Genomic DNA, 19084 nt, shown 5'->3' with positions numbered 1-19084 from the left:
CGCGGCCTGTGAAGAATTTCAGTTTTCCTCTCAGACAACACTTGGCGGCGCTGTTCGCTTTCAGCCGTGCCCTTTTCGATCAGATCATCGCCGGCAGAGGCGCTTCTGCATGGGGCGATTTGAATATATTATGCTGAATATGGCTACATATTAGAGCAAATTATTTTTCGTATTCCTATGATTATTCCAGCAGCCAGCGCCAGCAGTACAATGAAAATACCGCTTGCAAAATTTTACAGAACATAAATAAATAAAAAATCTGAAAAAATCATTGACGTGTAAGTGATTTATGACCAGTTTATATCATACAATTCATACAATTATTATTTTATTCAAGTATTATGTATTATCAATTTTAACTCTATATTTTTCAACTTTCAACACGTCATACTTTCCCAAGTATTTATTTTTTTAAGCACATCAAGGATACGGTTCAAAAGGTTTCATAATTGATTATTTTTTAATTTTGTATGAATCTACCATAAAATAAAACATGCTTACATTCGTAGCCTATATATGTTTTTAATGCATGTTTTATTTACTTACAATTATTGGAATGGATTTATTTTGGACATTAGGCTTGCTTAAAAACAAAATCAGAATGTTTCCAATACATTACGATTACATTTCATGGGATTGGAAGGTATTTATGTCACAAAGGTTTTCAACGTGTAACATACACTAGCTTTTTATGCTCAACAAGAATTTAATATGCACTAAATCTATTTTTGAGCTCTTGCGACTAGATTAAATTGTATTAGAGATCATATTTTTACAGTCATTTTTGTTTTGCTGTGTCAGTTAAGAGGAGTTCAAATGTCGTCGTCTCCCATGACAATCCAGTTCCTTTTGGCAAATGTCTTGATGGAAGGAGAACGTGACGCCATCCTCTATTAAAATCATAAAATATAATAACGACGTTGACGTTAGTTATCAAAATCACTTCATTACCTTCCATCAATAAGTCCAAGAAAAATCTTCCAATTAGCTTTCAGGCCAAAATCATAAGGGTTCTTATAAATTATTCCATTATCCGAATATCGCTTTGTCTCTGCTTTGTTGATGTAATATTCGATGCTGGTTTCCCCGCGCCCAATTATTCTTAAATGCCAGTAAGCCAAGGTTCCAAGAGCAAAAAACACACCTAGTGAGGAATGTTCAAAAATTATAATATTATAAACATAAATTTTTTACTCACCACTTACAACTAGGCTCACAAATATCACTGTGTTTCTATATGTAGCATTTGTTTTGATTTCCGGTTCAATAAAGGGGTCTGGGAGAGGATGGAAAGAGCCGTTTGGCATTCTTTCGCGCTATAAAATAACGTAAGTATTATTTTCTTCAAAATTTTAGACCTCGGTTAGCCCGGTTTAAATTTTTCACTCAATCTCACCATTGGGATAAGCTTTGAGTGGTTAAATCGAACAGGATGACCAATCAGTTCTTCGTCGGCTTTCACCTCTTGGACATTTTGCAAATATGCGCCGTCTCCAAAAACTTCTGCCCAACCCAAATTGAAACCAAAAAGGATTATGTACAGGCAACCAGTCACAACATATACCATGTACATAAAAAAGTAGCGGTGATTAAAATGTCCCACGCAGTTATTGAGCCAAGCTAATTTTGCATTTGTTAAGGAAATACTTTAATTTTTATTTTAATTAATTTTAATATTTGAAACTTTTATTGATTGTGGAAACTTAAATTTTTAATTACTCTTTCATATTTTATAAAAACTTTTGATTACGTTTGTATTTTATTATTATTTTTCCTATTCGACAAAACTTTAACGAGAATAATGAGGATTTTTGATAAAAATTAAAGCAAATTATTTTAATAAATCGAAGAGTTTGAAAAGGATACGACAATGATGGTCCATCTTCAAAACACATCTATCACATATTGAACAATGATGTGTCCTTGGTGGTTTTGGGGTTATGCATTTCTTGCAAATGCTCACCGCCTCTGGTATTAATTGACCCTGTAAAAGTGCAAACAAATTAAATAATTTGAAAGCTCTTTTATATAATATTACTAATAAGTAGAAAACAACGCATACTTGTGGTGGATGCCCTGGTGATGTGATGCAAGCCATGTAGAAGTTGAAAACAACATTTATGAGCAGCCAGTGACCAATTATGAGAAGAATTATTGTAAAAGCCGGACTAACACTCCACCAGTAGGGCAGTCCCAGATAATAAGCAACTCCCACGACAAATGTTGTAAGAGCACAAACAGCAGCAACGAAGAACTAAATAAAAATACATTAGCGTTGACAGTTTTATATGTGAAATGAAGTGCTACATACGGGGCCCAAGAATTTGGTGAAGTTTTCGACGAACCAAAATAAAGGTTCCATGAGCGTATCTGCTACATAGCTTTGGTCGAGGAAATGGTTGTAGGTAAGTGAACGGAACGTAAGCTTCAGGTCTGCAATCCATTGCCTACAAAAGAAAGACAACTGCAATTAACAAAAGGTTAAATTAAATTTTTTTTTGATAAGTTTTTTACACAAGATAATAGATGCGCATAATTTTTCATCTGTATAATTATGCATTTTGTTTTTTTAAATAAAAAAATTTAATGTCACAAAATTAAACATAAAATATTTAAATTAAATATTCCGATTAAATGCAAATCACCTGGGCTTGCGGCAAATTCGACTAACAACCATTCCGCAACTCACAATCTGCATATTTTTTAAACTTCAGTTACAAAAAGATTGCAAATTTTCTCATTAAATTGTTTTAGACATTGCGATTCTCTAGAAATTACATATAAGACGCAATCGTCGAATCTTAGCGCAAAGAGCAAAAATTATATTTTTTTTTTTCAAATTATGTATTGATTTTGTATAATCTTGAACCAAATTTTGCTGTGGATTTTGACTGGACTGAGCGGAGCAATCGCTTTGAATAAAATATTATGCAGTCAATTTTTCTCCAAAGAGACCACAACTTTAAATTCAATCTTAATTCTTCAGAGTTGAAAATTAAAAAAACATTCAAACTCTACCACAATAACACAAACACAGCAAAACACAAGACGTAACCCCTCCCACTCCAATACGAACGGTTATTCAACCAAAACAATCAATATTAACCGGTTCAAAACATTTCTGCCTACAAGTTTTCTAAAGTTATTGAGTTTTTAGGGATTCAGGTGTTCTAAAAATTTAAAAATCAAAATAGTTTGTTTTTATATTGTGAAATTTAACAAACAAAAAGTTTAAAATTTTGTTTTCACCACACTATTTGGAAAAATTAAATTATAAATTAACCGGTAATAATAATGCCAATTTCTCCGATTATTTTAAGTCAGCACTTTAGCCAATCGTATCACTTACTTTTGTTGTCCTTCCAACTCCCCCTGAAAACCACAGGATACAGCCAGGCACCACCACCAGCACCAGCTGGACGTAGAAGTGACATTTTCCCACTCTTTTCACAAATTCATATCGCAGTCCTCGTTGTCGGTGGCCCCGTGATCGTCCGATCAAATCAGAGCTCCGCTCGCTGGTTTAGAAAATGACTGCGGAGCCTTCGAAAGAATTGGTCAGCGAATTGCGACAGGCGTTTTTCGATAAAGTCAAAACCGATGGAAGCTCAATCTCTGGTGAGTGATACAAAGTGATTTCTATTGTTCTCGAGTGAAGGCGCACAGATTTTTCCTGCACGCGATGCGATGCGATGATGGAAAGAAAGAGAATCAATATTGAGAATGAATGACCTTTAACTCAATGCCATTTTATGACTAGCATGATTTGTTAAAAAAGGGCCTCGAGGGGATTATACTGATATAAAGGTCACTGAAGAAATTTGTAATTATTTCAAAGCAAAAAATTTCCAGGTGGTTTCCATCAGGCAGATTTGAACAGAATAACGAACAATGATGACTGGCTACGAAGGTTCCTCAAGCACCAAGACTTGGATGTCAAGGATTCTTTAAAGATGCTCTGGGAGACTTGCGAGTGGAGAAAAAATTATGGCACAAATGGTATACCAATTTCTTCATTACAAAAATTCTAATATATCTGAAAAATTTATAATTGCTCTTGTTTTTTTATCTGTGAAATAATCACAATTCAGCAATTCACAATATATGGAATAATGCAATTGAACTTTTTGGCAGATTCCAGTATTTTATTTTGTCTCAATTAATGCATAATTGTAATAAAAAATTGAGTATTTTATTTTTACAGACATCAAGATTGAGATGTTTTCCCATGCTCCATTCCAAGAGGAAGGAGGTCTATTTGGCCATAACAAAGACAAAGATGGGAAGCCAATGCTGATATTCAGGGTCAAAACACACACCAAAGGACAGCACAATATGGATGACTTGAAAAAATATACAGTTTATTGGTTTGAAAGACTGGAAAGGTGAGGAAGGCAGAAAAACATTTAAATTTAATTATTTGTTAACTGATGAATAATGGTTTTTTTCTTGTTGACAGGCAAAGCAAAGGAGACCAAATCACGTTGTTTTTCGACATGTCTGAATGTGGTCTTGCCCACATGGATATGGAGTTCACCAAATACCTGATCAACCTTTTCAAGGGCTACTATCCCTACTTCCTCAACTACATTATTGTTTACGACATGGCCTGGATACTCAATGGTATGTATAAATTTAAACTGTGTGGTCTCCATTAAATTCTTTGCACATCCAGCTGCTTTCAAAATTATCAAAAGTTGGCTTCCACCCAAAGCTGTAGACAAGATAAAGCTAGTGGACAAAAAGACTTTGAAAGACTTCATTCCTGTTGACCAGTGTCTTGTTTCCTGGGGCGGAACAGACAACTACGATTTCAGTTTTGTTCCCGAAGTCATGAATGGTCGATCAGATGAAGGAAGAAAAAAAGTAAATGATAGATTTTACTGGCGAGTGAACCTCACATAATATATTCTTTTCAGGTCCATTTTGCTGACACAAATGGAACACCAGAAATGCCTAAGGCAAATGGAAGTGAGTTGCAATATTATTAGTTTAAATTACTTTATACAACATTGATTTACAGTGACTCTTCTAAGCATTCAGCCCAACGACGTTCTTGTATTTTTGCCTCACAATGATGAACTACAAGGAAGCGTTTCTGTGACTAATATTTCAAGTTCAGAAGTTACTTTCAAGGTATAGTTTTTATTTAAATTTCTTTCCCCAGAAAAATAAGTTCTTTTATAACTTAAGATCAAAACCACCTCGCCTGAAAAATTTCGTGTACGTCCAAGCATGGGTTTGTTGAGTCCTCAAGCATCGATGACCATCAATGTTGTCCTCCAACATGGATATCAACGGTCACCGCTTGCCAGAGACAAGTTTCTCATTATGGCTCTTCCTGTGGCGGAGCCTGGTAAAGACGTTGCGGAAATATGGAAGGTAATTGTGTTAAAATTTATAATTTTCTTGTAAAATCTATTTGTATCTCTTAGGGTGGTAACATTGGAAGCCAAATTGAGCAGCACAGGTTAAAATGTAGCACTGATGCTCCTGGTGTAATTTCCTCTATGCCTGACAGCCCTGGAAAAGAATTCCCTGCAGATCCCAACAAGCAGTATTCTGATTTGATATCGGAGGTATTTTTTTTCTTATTTGATGGTGGATTGAATTTCTAATAATAATTTAATTATTATAGATAAAGCGTCTGCATCACAGTCAGCAAGAGATCCAGCGCAGTTTGCGCACAAACCGGATGCTGCAGTGGCTCAACTTCCTTCTGACCCTAGTCTTAGCAGTTGCCATTTGGTTCACTGTCATCAGTGAACCTAAATTTGAAGAAGCAAGTGAAAACCCCAATCTTTTTTCAGTCAATGCTGATGAGCTTTAATTTTTTGGATGAAACCTTGAAACATTTTTCTGAAGATTTACTTTGATTAGCTTAGTGCAAAAAGCAAAGTACCCAAATTGGAGATTAAATGGAGATAATTACTTATCTTTTAAATGCAAGATATTGGTAATTTGTCAGTATGTTGGTTGTGTTTTAACTTCTTTTTCACTTTCTTATAGAAGCAGAGGGAAAGGTTGCTTTCCCTCTGCTTCATTTTTCATGTTTCTAAATGATACCCCTTTGTAACAAAAATATTTTGTCGATCTTGAGAACTCTGATTCCCTAATATTTTTTCTTCCAGCCTTGTTAAGTATCAAGAACTCCAGTTCTGAAGTCGTGATTTTGATTGTGTTCTTAACTGCAATACTTCCCTGATTCATGCAGTACAATTGTTATCGTCCATGATTTTAAACAATGCACTATAAGAGGCAAAAATTTATGGAGCTGTTTATGTGGCGTGCGCATATCTAAATTTCCTACATTCAGCTCAAACTGATGTACATATAACTATATTTAATTGATTTGTGCCTCTTTTGAGGATCTTCCTCGTTAGAAGACTTTACATAATCATTAGTCAGTATAGACATCATCAATTTAGTGATAATAAAAGTTTATATTTACATGCATTTAGATATTGCTAATTTTTTAACAAGCATCGTTGTGCGGAAGTCATTATTGAACTTTTGAGGAAAATAATTCAGGAAGTCTTATTATACAGAAAACTGAAATGTGGGCTAAAATATTTGTGTATATTTTGTTATTTGAGATTTTGTTGGTGTTTATTTCATCCAGATCATGTATATGAAAATAAAATTTGCTACATATTGAAAAAATTAAAAAAAAAATATATATTTTCTGGTTAATCCTTTTATTATATCAGTCTTATTACAAACAGTTAAGAAGAAAATTTCCTCGCAGTTTCTTGAATTTATGTGAACAAGTTTAATCGTGTCTTGTCATATGTTTCTTCAATGAATTACTTGCAGTAAATGACTGTCCACACTTTTTACAAGTAAATGGTCTTATACCAGTGTGAGTCCGAATGTGGGCTTGGAGTCCTGAACTAAGAGCCTTATTGCATATGGGGCATGTGTAAGGCTTATAACCTTCATGAAGCCGTTTGTGGTGATACAAATTACTTCTATCTGGGAAAGATTTATCACACTTGTTGCACTGAAATGGTTTATTACCATTATGACGGTTGAGGTGCACCATCAAATAACCTTTACGGGTAAACCGTTTATTACAAATGGAACAGACAAAGGGTTTTTCGTCCCGGTGAAGTTTGGCATGATGATTATAGTTTCCAACGCTGGCAAAGCTTTTGCCACAAATTTCGCAAATAAAAGGTTTTTCGCCAGAATGGGTTCTCTTGTGCACACTCAAGTCACTTGTTTTTAAAAAGCCCTTCTGGCAAATTTCACATCGCAAAGGGTATTTTCCTTCGTGCGTAGCCTCATGCACCCGAAGTTTTGTCTTCAAGATAAAGCCTTTGCCGCAAGTACTGCAGTTGTGGGGAAAAACACCTGAGCACACTGGTTTGTGGTCTGCCAAATTGTTTCTGTGGTTGAACTGCTTCCCACAGAGCTCGCATATGAACTTTGTTCTAATTTTCACTTTTGTATGTTTGATGTGTTGTCTCATGTGGCTTGTGATTGAGCGCTTTGTGTTGAACTCTTTCCCGCAAACATCACACTTAAGGTTTTTGGATATTTCAGGTGAAGGACATTTTGAATCTAACTTTGGCGCTTCCTCGGCCAACTGCAGTACTGGCTCTGGAACAACGGCACCATTTTCAAATTGTTCTCTCTGAAAACGAAATACTCAGTCAGGAAATTTGTTAGTAACAATGCAATAAAACGACCTCAGGCTGACCAAAAAATACAAGCTTGTGGTTGGGATTTTGATGTGGAAAGTCCATTTCAGCCTCGTTTATTTTTAATCTTTCCACTAAACGAGCAGACGTTTCCGTGAGTTGAGCCTGAAGCTGATCCACCGTATTGAGAAGATGCAAACATTTTGAGCACATTACAACACCCTCTCTTAATTTTGATTTAACTTTGGCTCCAATTATTTGCTGCAGCTTCACCCAAACAGCAGTCTGTGAAGAAAGGGTTAAAGGGTGGTCCTCTCGAATAGGTACTGCAGACCAGCCGCACGATTCACAACAGATAGCACAATTTTGCTTGAGCATCTGTAAACAACAAATTTTTATTTGTTAAAGAGGAATAATTTGTAACTCTAAAAATTTTTGCTTTATAAATGTTATATGGATCAGGTTATTACATTTGGCAGAGCATCTTCTCCCGTCTCTTCGACAATAATTTCGTGCTCATCCGAGCCAAGATCCGAGTCCTGGTCACCTGTCGATGTCTCCAAAAGGCAAGATGGTGGCTGATGTGATGGTACAGGAGGAAATGGAATACAAGATTCACTTGGAAGTTCATCGACCACTGAAAAGGCAGTTGATTTATCTGCAAAGCCATCACTTGTCATGCTCTGGAATGTGAAGGGTGCTGGCGAATAAGTTCCGTCTTCAGGCACAACAATAAAGTTGAAGGTGGGGTCGATGCTTGGCAACTGTTTCTGGCTCCTAAAAAATATATATATTATTAATTATTTTGTTTGGGATAACTTAAAACATTCAATTTAACAAACTAAGCATGGGAATTCATTCATGTAAAAACATTTTCATTACCCAGGTCTCGAAGTTTGTTGCGTGTTATTGGATCGACTCATGAAACACTGCTCTGAAAGTTCCACATAACTCTGCTCAGCTCCTTGATTAAAAAGGCAACTGCTTGTTGATGACGACTGCTGCGCTGGAGCTTTGGGCGTGCTTCTTTCTTTGTTGGACGGTGTGCGTCCATCGATTTCTCTTTGGGGACGATGGACTGGAGGCCAGGAGTCATGAGTTTGATTATTGTAGCCTTCGTAACTGTTGTAAAAAGGACTGAAGACGGCTGGTTGTGTTCGAAAGTATGACCCAGTTCCTGGGGAAATTGTTGGTGGTACTGTTGTCTGCGGCAGTCCGTACATGGGGTAAAAGGTTGTGCAGTCTTGGGACTGTGAAGGCGTGGGGTACATAGGGTCAAAATTGCGACCAAACGCATTAAAATTAAGGGCTGGACAGTTAGCTTTGTGGTTGTGTCCATCTTCAACCTGCAATGACAAAATATTAAAGATTTCAATGTAATTAATTAAGTTAATAATTGTATAAAAATATATATACTTGGCTTGTTCCATAGCCACAGGAATTACAATGATAGTGATTTGAATTGGTAAGGTTGCATCCAACATAATTGCAAGAAGCGTCTGAGTAAAGTCGGAATCCCTGGATCAAATAGCCGCTAGAAGAGTCCGTAGTGGAGTCTGTACTTTGACCATTCTGCTTCATCTTCTAAATATTTAATTTCAAGCATGTATTTATGTAGTTATTATATCTTTTAAAATAAAGCTTTTGAAAAGCATAGGAATTTTCTCGAATACGTATGCACATACATCTCTCGTATCTGTAAAATACACATTAAATATTAAATATATAATACGAAGACTTGCCGAGTCTAATTACCAAAACTAGCTTTGTTTGTTTACATTTTTGAATCATATGACACCGTGCCACGCCCCTTATATATATTTTTTACTTCATACCACCGCCCCCCTTGGTTCCTTGCCATTGTTCTTGTGACGCTGGCTAAAGGATTAATTTTAGTTTTTGCTGCATTAGAGGTAAACTTTAATTTACGATTAAAAGTTATCTTCATATAACATTTTTCTTTTGATTTTGTTCCATAAATAAAAATTTTACGGTGTTCTTTTCTAGCACCACTCTATTTTCCAAGCTGATCAGATCAAGAGATTTTAAAAAAATTTCCAAGGACAAAAATAATGGTACAAGTAAACTCAATTTACTTTGAAATAACATTATATAAATTTTTATTTATTTAAGGGGGGGAAACGTGATCAGCCCACGAGCCTGAAGAAAATATTGGAGCTTGACATCACAGCTACAAATAAATTTTGCAGTTGGGCCAACAACTTCACAGCGCTTAAAACTTTGAGAAACCATGCCACCGGATTAGAGGTAAAATTTTATCAAATATTATTTTTCAAGTAATAAAACCTTTTCATGATAGATTTCATGCCATGGGATACCTTGGCTATGTTGCGTGTTGATGCTCATGTGGTTTTCTTCCAATCCTGAAACTCAGCATATGGCAATCAACCTATTACTTGGTTAGTAGGATAAGATTGCTGAAAAAATTTCAAAAATGTTTTTCATTATTATATTTTAGGCTTGATCTTGGACATTGTCCTGGTGGCAGTAATTAAATCAGCTACCCGAAGACGCCGTCCGGCAGCAAACCCGAATGAAGGATCTGTCATGATGATAGGTCCGGACAAGTTTTCGTTTCCCTCAGGACATGCTTCTCGAGTGGTGTTCCTCGCATGCTTTTTCATACACCTTTGGCCTCTTTCAATCATCTTTTATCCTCCTCTTGTAGCTTGGGCTACTGCTGTATCTATATCTAGAGTTCTTATGAGGCGCCACCATCTGTTGGATGTCGGAGCAGGCATCTTCCTTGGTTTGACTGAAGCTCTGTTAATGTCCTTGTTGTGGATTTCAGAGAGCTGGGCTGAATACATTTATTCAAAATTGTCTGATGAAGCTCAAGAGGGAAGCAGTTTTGATGTATAAAAGTAACACGCTTAGAATTTAACCAAAGTCCAATTTGTTTGTGATTATGATTAACCAAACTATGCTATACATTTTATTTATTATGCATGCATGGATTTACTTACATTACAGGATTTACTTGTAGTTCAGAGAGCCAGTTCTAAGTTAATTACTTTGTTGTGGAATTGTTATTTCAATTTTTGCTCATTCGTCATTTGCTGCCATGTAACGATTAATCAATCCAAAGAGAATAAAATATAAAGATTTCTTACTTTATCAACATTTATATTTTTATTCCTAGGTTATTATTCCAATGATAAAATTATAGAATTTTGTGTTCCAAATGAAACATTTTATTGTTTTATTATTTACTTGTGAGAGATTGAACATAAATTTTCGTGTGGATTCTTCCAAGCTGGGCTATGGACATCTCAGTGTAAATTTCCTAATTATATTCGTGCTGGTGTTCTATTAAGGATAATTCAAGTAGCATAATCTTATTCACGCAAAATAAATTGTCTTATTTTAACAATTACTTATCTTATTGAATGCTGTTATATTAAAACAGCTAACACAGATCCAAGCACAAATTTTTTTACCATTTTTTTTACATGAAATTGCGCCAAGGTTTTAAAAAATCGAACTCTTATTTTGGTAAGTTAAAACAGGGCAAGTATATAATAAGCTCTCTGCATTTTGAAATATGTATGTTACAAGGTAAAAAAAGTTAATAAATATTATAGAATTTACAAAGTTAAAACTTAACACAGTCAAATAAATTAATTAATTGAACTATGAAAATTCAGCTGCCGACTGAGTTTTAATTGTTTAAAAAATTACAATTTTTGAACAGTGACCAAGTTTTACACTTTGAATTAAATGCAGGCTTTGGATCATTCGAATCAATTGATCGGTGCTTTTTGAGCTCTCAGGAAATACAATTATCCCTTTAGGAAAAATTGAATCACATCAAGTTGTTTGTCAATTAGGCTGACGACTTACATAACAGATAAAAAGCAAAATTATAATCTCGGCCGATTAAGGAATGAAATAGGGTTATCAAGTAGTAAGAGAGAGTGATTTTTCTGTTGCATCTACCAAAAACGATGTTGCAGTTTTCTTTCTCCATGGGCAGGTGCATCATGAACCTCTTCATCTATGATGGAATTAGCACAACTGTTGACGGGGCTCTCAGTGCGACGAGGGCTAAAGTCGCTGTGCCTGCAAGTCAATTATTATTTTAGCAACAAAGCAAATTGTTATAAATATTATGTTGTTAAATTAAATTATTAGTTTCATGGATGGTTCATGCTTTAGTAAGCAGAAAAGTTAATCGAGCTGAATCTTACCCATTTGAGTGACTATCATTGTTACGTTCCAGAATAATCTTAGGTTCCATTGAAATCTAGAGACACAAAGAGGTTATAGGTTAGTTGAACAGGTAGAAGATTTATTTTTTTTGTACAGAGCGATTCAAAAACATTTTAAGAACATGTTCCTAATATTTGTAGATAGAAAGAGAGATGTTAAAACTTATAATAATATATACATATTTTTTTAGGCTATTTACAAAAAAAAATTGCTCACATATTTCGAGTTTGCTTCTGAATGATACACAATAAAAAAAAATGCTTGTTCTTATGTTCTTATAGACATTAAATTTTTAACTTTTTATAATAACAATCATACAGGTTTGAATTAGAATAAAAGTACCTTATCCATTGATGCAGCAGGTCTGTTCACGAACGCCCTGCCACTAGCTCGAGCAACAGAAAATGAGCCTTTGCCAGCTGCTCTCCTGAAATTAAGCAAGGGGCAAATAATCATCAATCAATATTCTAACTTCATTTTATAAAATCAATAATGTTATAGAATATTAATATACCTGTAATCAATCTTGATGTTGGACTTGTAACCAGGCAGCAGCTCGGGGTCCACACTGAAAAATCTATCGTAGACTACAAAGTTGTTGCTTTGGGGAATGATACGCTCCAGGTTGTAGTGTTTCTTCAAGAAGCCCATTAGCTTCTCTGATGGCCTGTCAAGTGCCAAAAACTCGGGAGCGATGTGCTCTTCCTGTCGCAAAACAAAGTGACGCATCAAATGAGTCATACAGTTTTTTCCCCTAAAATCGATCAGTTACCTGCAGCATGTGTTCAAACAACATTCTGCCACATCCAGCACGTTGCATGCTCTCATGGACGTAAAAGTCAAGAACGCAGATGGGAGTGAGTTCATGGTGCTTTCCAGCCGCATCAAAAATGTACAACTTTTTGCGGCCAATCTTGAGTAGACCAACCACAGTTCCTAGGCCACTGTGAAAGTGGGAAAGTAAAGAAATTAAATAATTCTCTCACGCAAAAGAAAAAGCTCATCTTGACCAAGTTTCTTTTTATGCATCCAAAAATGGAAAGAAACGAAAACATGTTTGATGAGACAAACAAGAGCGTGTATAAATAATTAATATTATTCAAAGACTCAACGTGGTCGATACCATTACTGTTCAATAAATATTTTACCTATAGTGTGCAACTGCAACTTACCGCAACAGCACGTTTTTGGCATTTTCGATTGCCAACAAAATATTTGTGTTATTTAAGTAACGTGCAGTGCAAAATGAAAATAAACAAAAATGCACAATCTTGCTCAAGGTGAACATTCTTGAGAAATTTCAAGTGGTTGACGATAAAAATAAATTTTAGCATTTTTAAATTTTACGAAATTAGGTTTTAACATTTTTAACTACATAAATATTGTGAAGGTGAGAATACTAAAATGCAAAATGTTTTATCTCTAAATTAAAATATAATATGAAGACCCTCGCCTATTTAAAATGAGTCACTGCAATTTAATTTATTCGCGTGTAGGAGCCAAATTATTTTGAATCAATTATTTTGAATATAACGTTATCATTATATAAACTGATTAATTAATGTAATTTGCAAAGAACTCGTTAATTCAGATGACCATAATATTGTCACCTATCGGCAATTTTCACAATTCAAATCGAATATTCTAGATACATAAAATTATTCTCGAAGAAAAAATCAATGATCGAATTTGAGTGAAAGGTGAGAGGTCACTTACCCTGCTCCTTCAGAATTGGTCAGCAAATAGACCTTGTGGTCCGAATTCCTCAGCCTATCGGCACTGGTGACCGGTGACTGCAAGCCCTGGGCGATTCCGGACGACTCGCCGATTTTGTCCAAAATGACGGCCACCTTGTGCTGGCACTCCCTGCGAACATGCCGCCAAATGGCCCGTAAAATAGCCGCACGGATAAAGGGAATTTCTAAAACTCACGCGACCTCCTGGCGATCTGCAGAGTGGAAAGTGTCCGGCAACATTGATCCATCGATGCAGGTGAACCTGACCGGCAAAACGTCATTCACGGAGAAGTTGAAATCCATGTCTTTGGCTGGTCGGACGATGTAGACAACAGCCTCTGAGCGGTGGACAGTCAACTGTTCTGGAAGGAAAACTCGCGAATCGAATAGGCAGCGTCACAGCGACAGGCAGCACACCAAAACAACAGTAACGGGATGACGTCATGCGTACCAATCCCTGCGGCTCGACCCGCTTCTCGCCCCACTCCTTGCCAACACTGCGGCGGCAACTCCACCAACCAGTGCTGGTTGCCCTCTTGCTTGATCACTGGAGCGCCTAGGCGCGCCAAATTTTTGCTGCGCTCGCCCCAAGACGGACATGCACCACTGGCACGTGCATTATTTTGAGCACCGATTCCGCTGTGCCTCTTCAAAGATTCGCTTTATAAGTCCCAACAGAACGTACAGTGAAATAAAATATAATTATAATCTGCGCATAAATAAATTTTTAAAATTTCTAATATTATAGCTGATTAAAAAAAATTCTGGTGCGGATTTATTTGATCCACTTAATTAATAATCAAATGGAGTTAACTTTTCAAATATGTATAATTATTAAATGAAAGGATTAGAAATGATTTAAAATAAAATCCTATCAAAGCTAGTAGAATTATGCTGGAAAAAATGTTTATTTATCCGCGTCGAAATTTTCATCTCCCCTACACTTTTGATTGCAATTTAATTTCAACAGAATTTGCTGCTGGCGACTCATTTGGTAATGAAACAACATTGAATTAATTGAAGTCCAAACTTTCAGCATTATATCAGAAATAATAGAATTTAGAATTTATCACCACCTACATTAATCAATGATGACCAAAAAATTACAGCAGATGGAAACTTTTAATAAAAACGTTTTTATCTTTTAATCTAAATTCAAGTAATATTTGTTATTTATAGTTTAATGATTATAAAAATACGTTTTATTATGAACACAATCTATGCGGAGTCTTTTGGCTATAATGACTATAAATCTGCACACATATTATCAAAATTAAATTTTTTTGCAACTTCACCAAAAACAAGTGTTTTCAGAATCCATTATTAGAGTCTGTGGGTGTGATAGGCTGCAGGACAGGTCTCTGGACGGCCGAGTACACACTCTGGTTGTAGCGTCTGCTGCGCCAGTGAATTAGCAGGTAGCCCAAAATCACCACCACGGCTCCAAAGTGCGCAGCAGAGGAGCCGAGTAGTAAACCTACAAGGTGGTCTCGCTGTGCCGGACAACCCAATCCTGTCCGCACTCCGTCACTTTCACACTCGCAATTGTCCACAGCTGCAGGTTCAATTAGCTCGGTGGAATTTGTGTCCATCAAAGGCATCGATGAGTTTGAGGCAATGCTGAATCCAAAAATTGGGCGCAGGATGCACTCAACTTGAAATATCCAAATGAGCCGCAGGATGTGGAAGACGAGTGCACTAACGCTTGCCAGGAAAGATATTATCATGAAGCAAATACACAGGGCCTGAAATGGAATAAAAAATATTCTAAAAATACATTGTGTGAATTATATATTGAAATTGTGTGGGAGACCTATTTTATAAATACCAAATTTATGGGAATTCTATATTATATAATATTTAATATAAATTGGAAGCATTTAATTAAGTAAATTAATTCGTATAAAAAATAAACTAGCAACAGGAAAATATTTGGGTTTATTTCCCTTCCTAAAAATATAATACGGAAGCCACACATGCTTCCCAAGCAGTGATATCTTGATTAATTAGCTCATATTAATTTCTTCTAAGAGAAATCAATATTTCTGTTTTACGAATTGTGGCGTAAAAGCCAAGTTTTATAGCACGGGGTGGTTACATTCACGCAAGCCACTGGTCAAGGGGTTCATGAACTCACAATGCACGACTGGCTAGCCTCGCAGACCCAGTCAGGGGCAGGCACTCCCGGAGTCAGTCGACGGCACCAACACACCAAAATTACCCCTGCCATTCCAGCCATCAAATTCTGAAAGAGTAAAAAAAAAACCTATTTTTAATGAGATCTTAAATTTTTATTTTTTAAAAACAGCGGAAATAAGAAATATGTAATTATTCCTAATTGAATCTTTCATCGTAATTTTTTCAGTTCTATTATTTTAGAATCGATTTTTTTTTTTTAATTACCAGCGTTCCACTCCAAAAAGGAAGGTCTCTGAAGAGAAGGAATGGTGCTTGAAGTACTAACAGGAACGCAAAAATTATTCCAGCCACCCCCATTATGGCAAGGAAGGTGGATAGAAAGGCGGCCAGATTATGCCATCGAACCACAGGGGGCAAATATCGTAAAGGAACTAAAACATAAGTTTGATTTAATAAACAACAATGTCAGAAATTTAATACTTCATATTATTATTATTTTTCTTAATTTTATAAGCCTCTTTAAGCTTTGAAAGTCACAAGTGAAAATAATTGTTCAATTTTATAGAACCACCTAGAAAAAAAGGACGGATTTATTTTAAACGTCGGAAGCAGTAGCGGTGGCGTAAAATAAAATTAGTCTCGGCCGCAATCTTTGGAGCGTTGCAATCTGCTGTTAGAATTTACTGGTATTCAGCGGCGGCGCCTTGCACGATCATTGCGCTCCTTTTTCACATTTATAGCCTCATAGGGTCTCATCCAAATGTACGAGACATGCAAAATCAACAGATTGCTTACGCAATCAAGCATATAATACTCGCAAATGTAAAACGTTTGGGCGAGCAATTAAATAATATTTAATCAGCGCTCCGCAAACACAGCGAGAGTGCAGCAATTTAAGCTATTTTGGCGAGATAAAGACCCCGCTCACAAGCAAATAATGCTCATTCTCAGAGAATGAAAAAAAAACACCATTAATAAAGAAAACTAAATTCCAAATCAGTGTTTTTTTTTTTATATAAATAAATTAGCGAAAACTTGAAAAATTTAAATAAATTAAAAATAATTGAAGAACTGAAGTCTTTCAAGTTAAGCACAACTTGATTTTGATTTCTTCCCTAAATAACCAAGACGGAGTGTCAAAGTTGGATTATTCGTGACAGTGTAATATAATCATTAAATATTATAATATAGTTTTCTTTAAATGCTTTACAGTAAAAAAGTCTGTCTGGAATCTATTTGATCTATTTGTGAAAACCATCGCATTTGTTTGTCCGCTTTGGTGCACATCGTTTTTATTGTTAAAAACTTGTCGGCAGCACAGATTAAAATTTAATGGGATATAACGGTAAAAAAGCGTATAACTTTTTCTTGATATTTCTTTTAATGGTTTCAAAATTATAAAATTATTTTGTTAATAATTATCAATGTGCTTAAATAATTTTAATTTTGATTGATTATAAATTAATTATTTCAAGCACATGCATGCGTTTGACAAAATTGCTACGCAATAAATGAAACGATCGGTTTTGGTTTGTAGCACCTTCATTGCAACATAGGGCCATGAGAATGAGAAGGTATAGGAATAGGAGCACGTCAAAATGCGCGGAATGCTTTGTGTTCATAAGGTCAAATGAGGTCGCGCATTTATTTTGGCTCTCCCATGGCTCCCTCCTCCTCCTTGCGAGGTTTTTCTCCTGAAATCTAATTGACTTCGAACAACATGTCAAAAAATATCTCTGTGGGTACTAAAGTTTTTGAATTTTCCTAAATTAATAATTTTTCATAGTGAGGTGTCATAGATATATTGAGGCGCCCAAGATTGATTATAATTTAAAATAAAATATTAAAACACGCTAGAAAATAATATATGAATGCTTCGTTAGAAAATACAAATCAATTTTTTTAGCACAAGGTCTTCATGCACTTAAGTGTGGAGGTGGGGTTATTTTATTTGGTTTTCCGTTTCGTGGGCTCGGTCCAAATATGAATCACAGGTATATGTCCGCAAGGTATTTAAGTTGGAATTATAATAGGAGGAGGCCGTGGGTGAATGGGCACCATAATATGAAAGCGCCAGTTTTATCAGCCCACGTACATTTGCTTGGAAACAGACAGACATGGGCACCACCAAATAATAAGGCTAAAAATAAAAGGAGGAAAAGGAGGAGGAGAGCCTCTTCCGACGAAATTCTACAATTCGAGCCTGTTGTGCTGCTCCACTCTAAGCGGCACTTCCGATTTTATTAAATTTGGTTCTCCACAATATTTGACACATTCCGAATTATTTCCAAATGAAAATCACAACAAGCTTATTTTTTGAAGTAATTCAAGTTCTGTTGACGTGTTCAACAGTTCAGCTTTCTTTTATTCTAACTTATTAAAAATAAATCAATAAAATGATCAGAAATTACTAGAAGCATCAAGAAGAAATAGATAAATTTATATTATATTATTTATGAGGCGCCGGAAACAATAAATCATGATGCAGCCTCTGTTCCAGACTGTAGTTATTTTTTATATATATTAAAAAAAAGAACATGCGACATGCAGAAAACGGATAGGGTGTGTACCTCTTCCATTCTGTTGGCTGAGGACCAGCATTCTGCTATGTCTGATGGACGCCCTGGTGGGCTGGTGTCTTCCTGACAACGGACTACGGGCTAAATTTACTGGCACTGTGGTGGCCAAATTGACGGCCTGCGAGGGTGGCGCTTCGGACGACGCATTGAGAAGCGCGGCCGCACTCAGGTCGGCCACCGAATTAGCCTCCGGCTGCGATTGCTGCTGGACAATGTTGTCGTACAGCGACAGTGGCCTATGAACTTTGACATTGGACTGCCAGGTGCTGCCATTGTCGCTGGCCATCTTTCCTTCTTCTTTTTCTTCAGGTGGGCCGAAAGAACTGGGGAGGTCACATGGACCTCCTACATGGCCCGTGAGAACAAAAAGCGTGGCCACTCAAGCGTGTCCGAGTGTTTTGTATGGCGGAACTGTCTCCTCTGCGGTGCGAAAGCGACCGACGGCGGCGCGGCCCCTTCGAGTCTGCTGGTGCGTGTAGGGGGAGTAATGTAGTTTTATCATGCCTGCGCGCGACATGCCTATTCTATTATGTGCGCTGTTTATAAATAAACCTTATCCTGTGATACATAAACGACTCTGATGCTGATCGAATGCCAAATTAATTTTTGAAAGGAGCTGAGGAGGTGCATTAGAATTAAAAATTTATATGCGCTACACTGAAATTAAAAAATAATCATACATATATCGCAAGAAATTTTCTGATTGTATTGAATATTTTACCGTATTTTACTTTCAATTTCATCAGTATAT

At 36.1% G+C, this 19084-nt stretch overlaps 6 protein-coding genes across 12 annotated transcripts; 2 read left to right on the top strand and 4 right to left on the bottom strand.

The window, feature by feature from the left end:
• Window positions 1-345: 345 nt before the first annotated feature.
• LOC132198003 (palmitoyltransferase ZDHHC16) lies at window positions 346-3061 on the bottom strand. 3 transcript variants are annotated; one of them, XM_059621684.1, is made up of 9 exons: window positions 3019-3061; window positions 2646-2692; window positions 2312-2447; window positions 2063-2254; window positions 1867-1984; window positions 1397-1620; window positions 1199-1316; window positions 952-1144; window positions 346-890 (listed from the first exon to the last, which is right to left on the bottom strand). In XM_059621684.1, exons 2-9 carry the CDS (start codon window positions 2675-2677, stop codon window positions 779-781), a joined length of 1125 nt encoding a protein of 374 aa, XP_059477667.1. In that variant the 5' UTR covers window positions 2678-2692; window positions 3019-3061; the 3' UTR covers window positions 346-778. The 3 variants fall into 3 exon arrangements, with proteins under 3 accessions (XP_059477667.1, XP_059477659.1, XP_059477650.1); XM_059621676.1 differs by having other exon boundaries at window positions 348-890; window positions 2870-3056; XM_059621667.1 differs by having other exon boundaries at window positions 351-890; window positions 2646-3056.
• Window positions 3062-3402: 341 nt separating this feature from the next.
• LOC132197994 (motile sperm domain-containing protein 2-like) lies at window positions 3403-6460 on the top strand. The gene is made up of 10 exons (XM_059621657.1): window positions 3403-3618; window positions 3853-3999; window positions 4205-4385; window positions 4460-4623; window positions 4676-4866; window positions 4920-4971; window positions 5024-5136; window positions 5194-5382; window positions 5436-5579; window positions 5639-6460. The coding sequence occupies exons 1-10, from the start codon at window positions 3531-3533 to the stop codon at window positions 5828-5830; spliced, it is 1461 nt and encodes a 486-aa protein (XP_059477640.1). The 5' UTR covers window positions 3403-3530; the 3' UTR covers window positions 5831-6460.
• Window positions 6461-6667: 207 nt separating this feature from the next.
• Window positions 6668-9449, bottom strand: LOC132197973 (zinc finger protein 26-like). Of its 4 annotated transcripts, none has more exons than XM_059621627.1 (6): window positions 9402-9449; window positions 9063-9342; window positions 8529-8992; window positions 8117-8423; window positions 7695-8024; window positions 6668-7639 (listed from the first exon to the last, which is right to left on the bottom strand). In XM_059621627.1, the coding sequence occupies exons 2-6, from the start codon at window positions 9225-9227 to the stop codon at window positions 6773-6775; spliced, it is 2133 nt and encodes a 710-aa protein (XP_059477610.1). In that variant the 5' UTR covers window positions 9228-9342; window positions 9402-9449; the 3' UTR covers window positions 6668-6772. The 4 variants fall into 4 exon arrangements, with proteins under 4 accessions (XP_059477610.1, XP_059477619.1, XP_059477627.1 ...); XM_059621636.1 differs by having other exon boundaries at window positions 9063-9230; window positions 9332-9411; XM_059621644.1 differs by having other exon boundaries at window positions 9092-9230; window positions 9332-9411.
• An 18-nt stretch (window positions 9450-9467) lies between these two features.
• LOC132197954 (polyisoprenoid diphosphate/phosphate phosphohydrolase PLPP6) lies at window positions 9468-10788 on the top strand. Its single transcript, XM_059621587.1, has 5 exons — window positions 9468-9559; window positions 9654-9721; window positions 9780-9914; window positions 9967-10066; window positions 10126-10788. The coding sequence occupies exons 2-5, from the start codon at window positions 9719-9721 to the stop codon at window positions 10527-10529; spliced, it is 642 nt and encodes a 213-aa protein (XP_059477570.1). The 5' UTR covers window positions 9468-9559; window positions 9654-9718; the 3' UTR covers window positions 10530-10788.
• Window positions 10789-10829: 41 nt separating this feature from the next.
• On the bottom strand, window positions 10830-14053 carry LOC132197940 (alpha-tubulin N-acetyltransferase-like). 2 transcript variants are annotated; one of them, XM_059621569.1, is made up of 7 exons: window positions 13812-14053; window positions 13596-13745; window positions 12652-12823; window positions 12394-12584; window positions 12222-12306; window positions 11858-11913; window positions 10831-11729 (listed from the first exon to the last, which is right to left on the bottom strand). In XM_059621569.1, exons 1-7 carry the CDS (start codon window positions 13916-13918, stop codon window positions 11603-11605), a joined length of 888 nt encoding a protein of 295 aa, XP_059477552.1. In that variant the 5' UTR covers window positions 13919-14053; the 3' UTR covers window positions 10831-11602. The 2 variants fall into 2 exon arrangements, with proteins under 2 accessions (XP_059477560.1, XP_059477552.1); XM_059621577.1 differs by lacking the exon at window positions 11858-11913 and having other exon boundaries at window positions 10830-11729.
• Window positions 14054-14502: 449 nt separating this feature from the next.
• LOC132205795 (uncharacterized) lies at window positions 14503-18791 on the bottom strand. Its single transcript, XM_059635081.1, has 4 exons — window positions 18325-18791; window positions 16019-16185; window positions 15753-15860; window positions 14503-15360 (listed from the first exon to the last, which is right to left on the bottom strand). The coding sequence occupies exons 1-4, from the start codon at window positions 18617-18619 to the stop codon at window positions 14926-14928; spliced, it is 1005 nt and encodes a 334-aa protein (XP_059491064.1). The 5' UTR covers window positions 18620-18791; the 3' UTR covers window positions 14503-14925.
• Window positions 18792-19084: the final 293 nt, after the last annotated feature.

The sequence above is a fragment of the Neocloeon triangulifer genome, unplaced genomic scaffold, assembly GCF_031216515.1.
Source record: "Neocloeon triangulifer isolate White Clay Creek 2 clone unplaced genomic scaffold, ASM3121651v1 ptg000001l, whole genome shotgun sequence".
Classification (NCBI taxonomy): Eukaryota; Metazoa; Arthropoda; class Insecta; order Ephemeroptera; family Baetidae; genus Neocloeon; species Neocloeon triangulifer.
The sequence above is the reverse complement of the archived record's forward strand: the minus strand, read 5'-3'. Positions and strand labels throughout refer to the sequence as shown.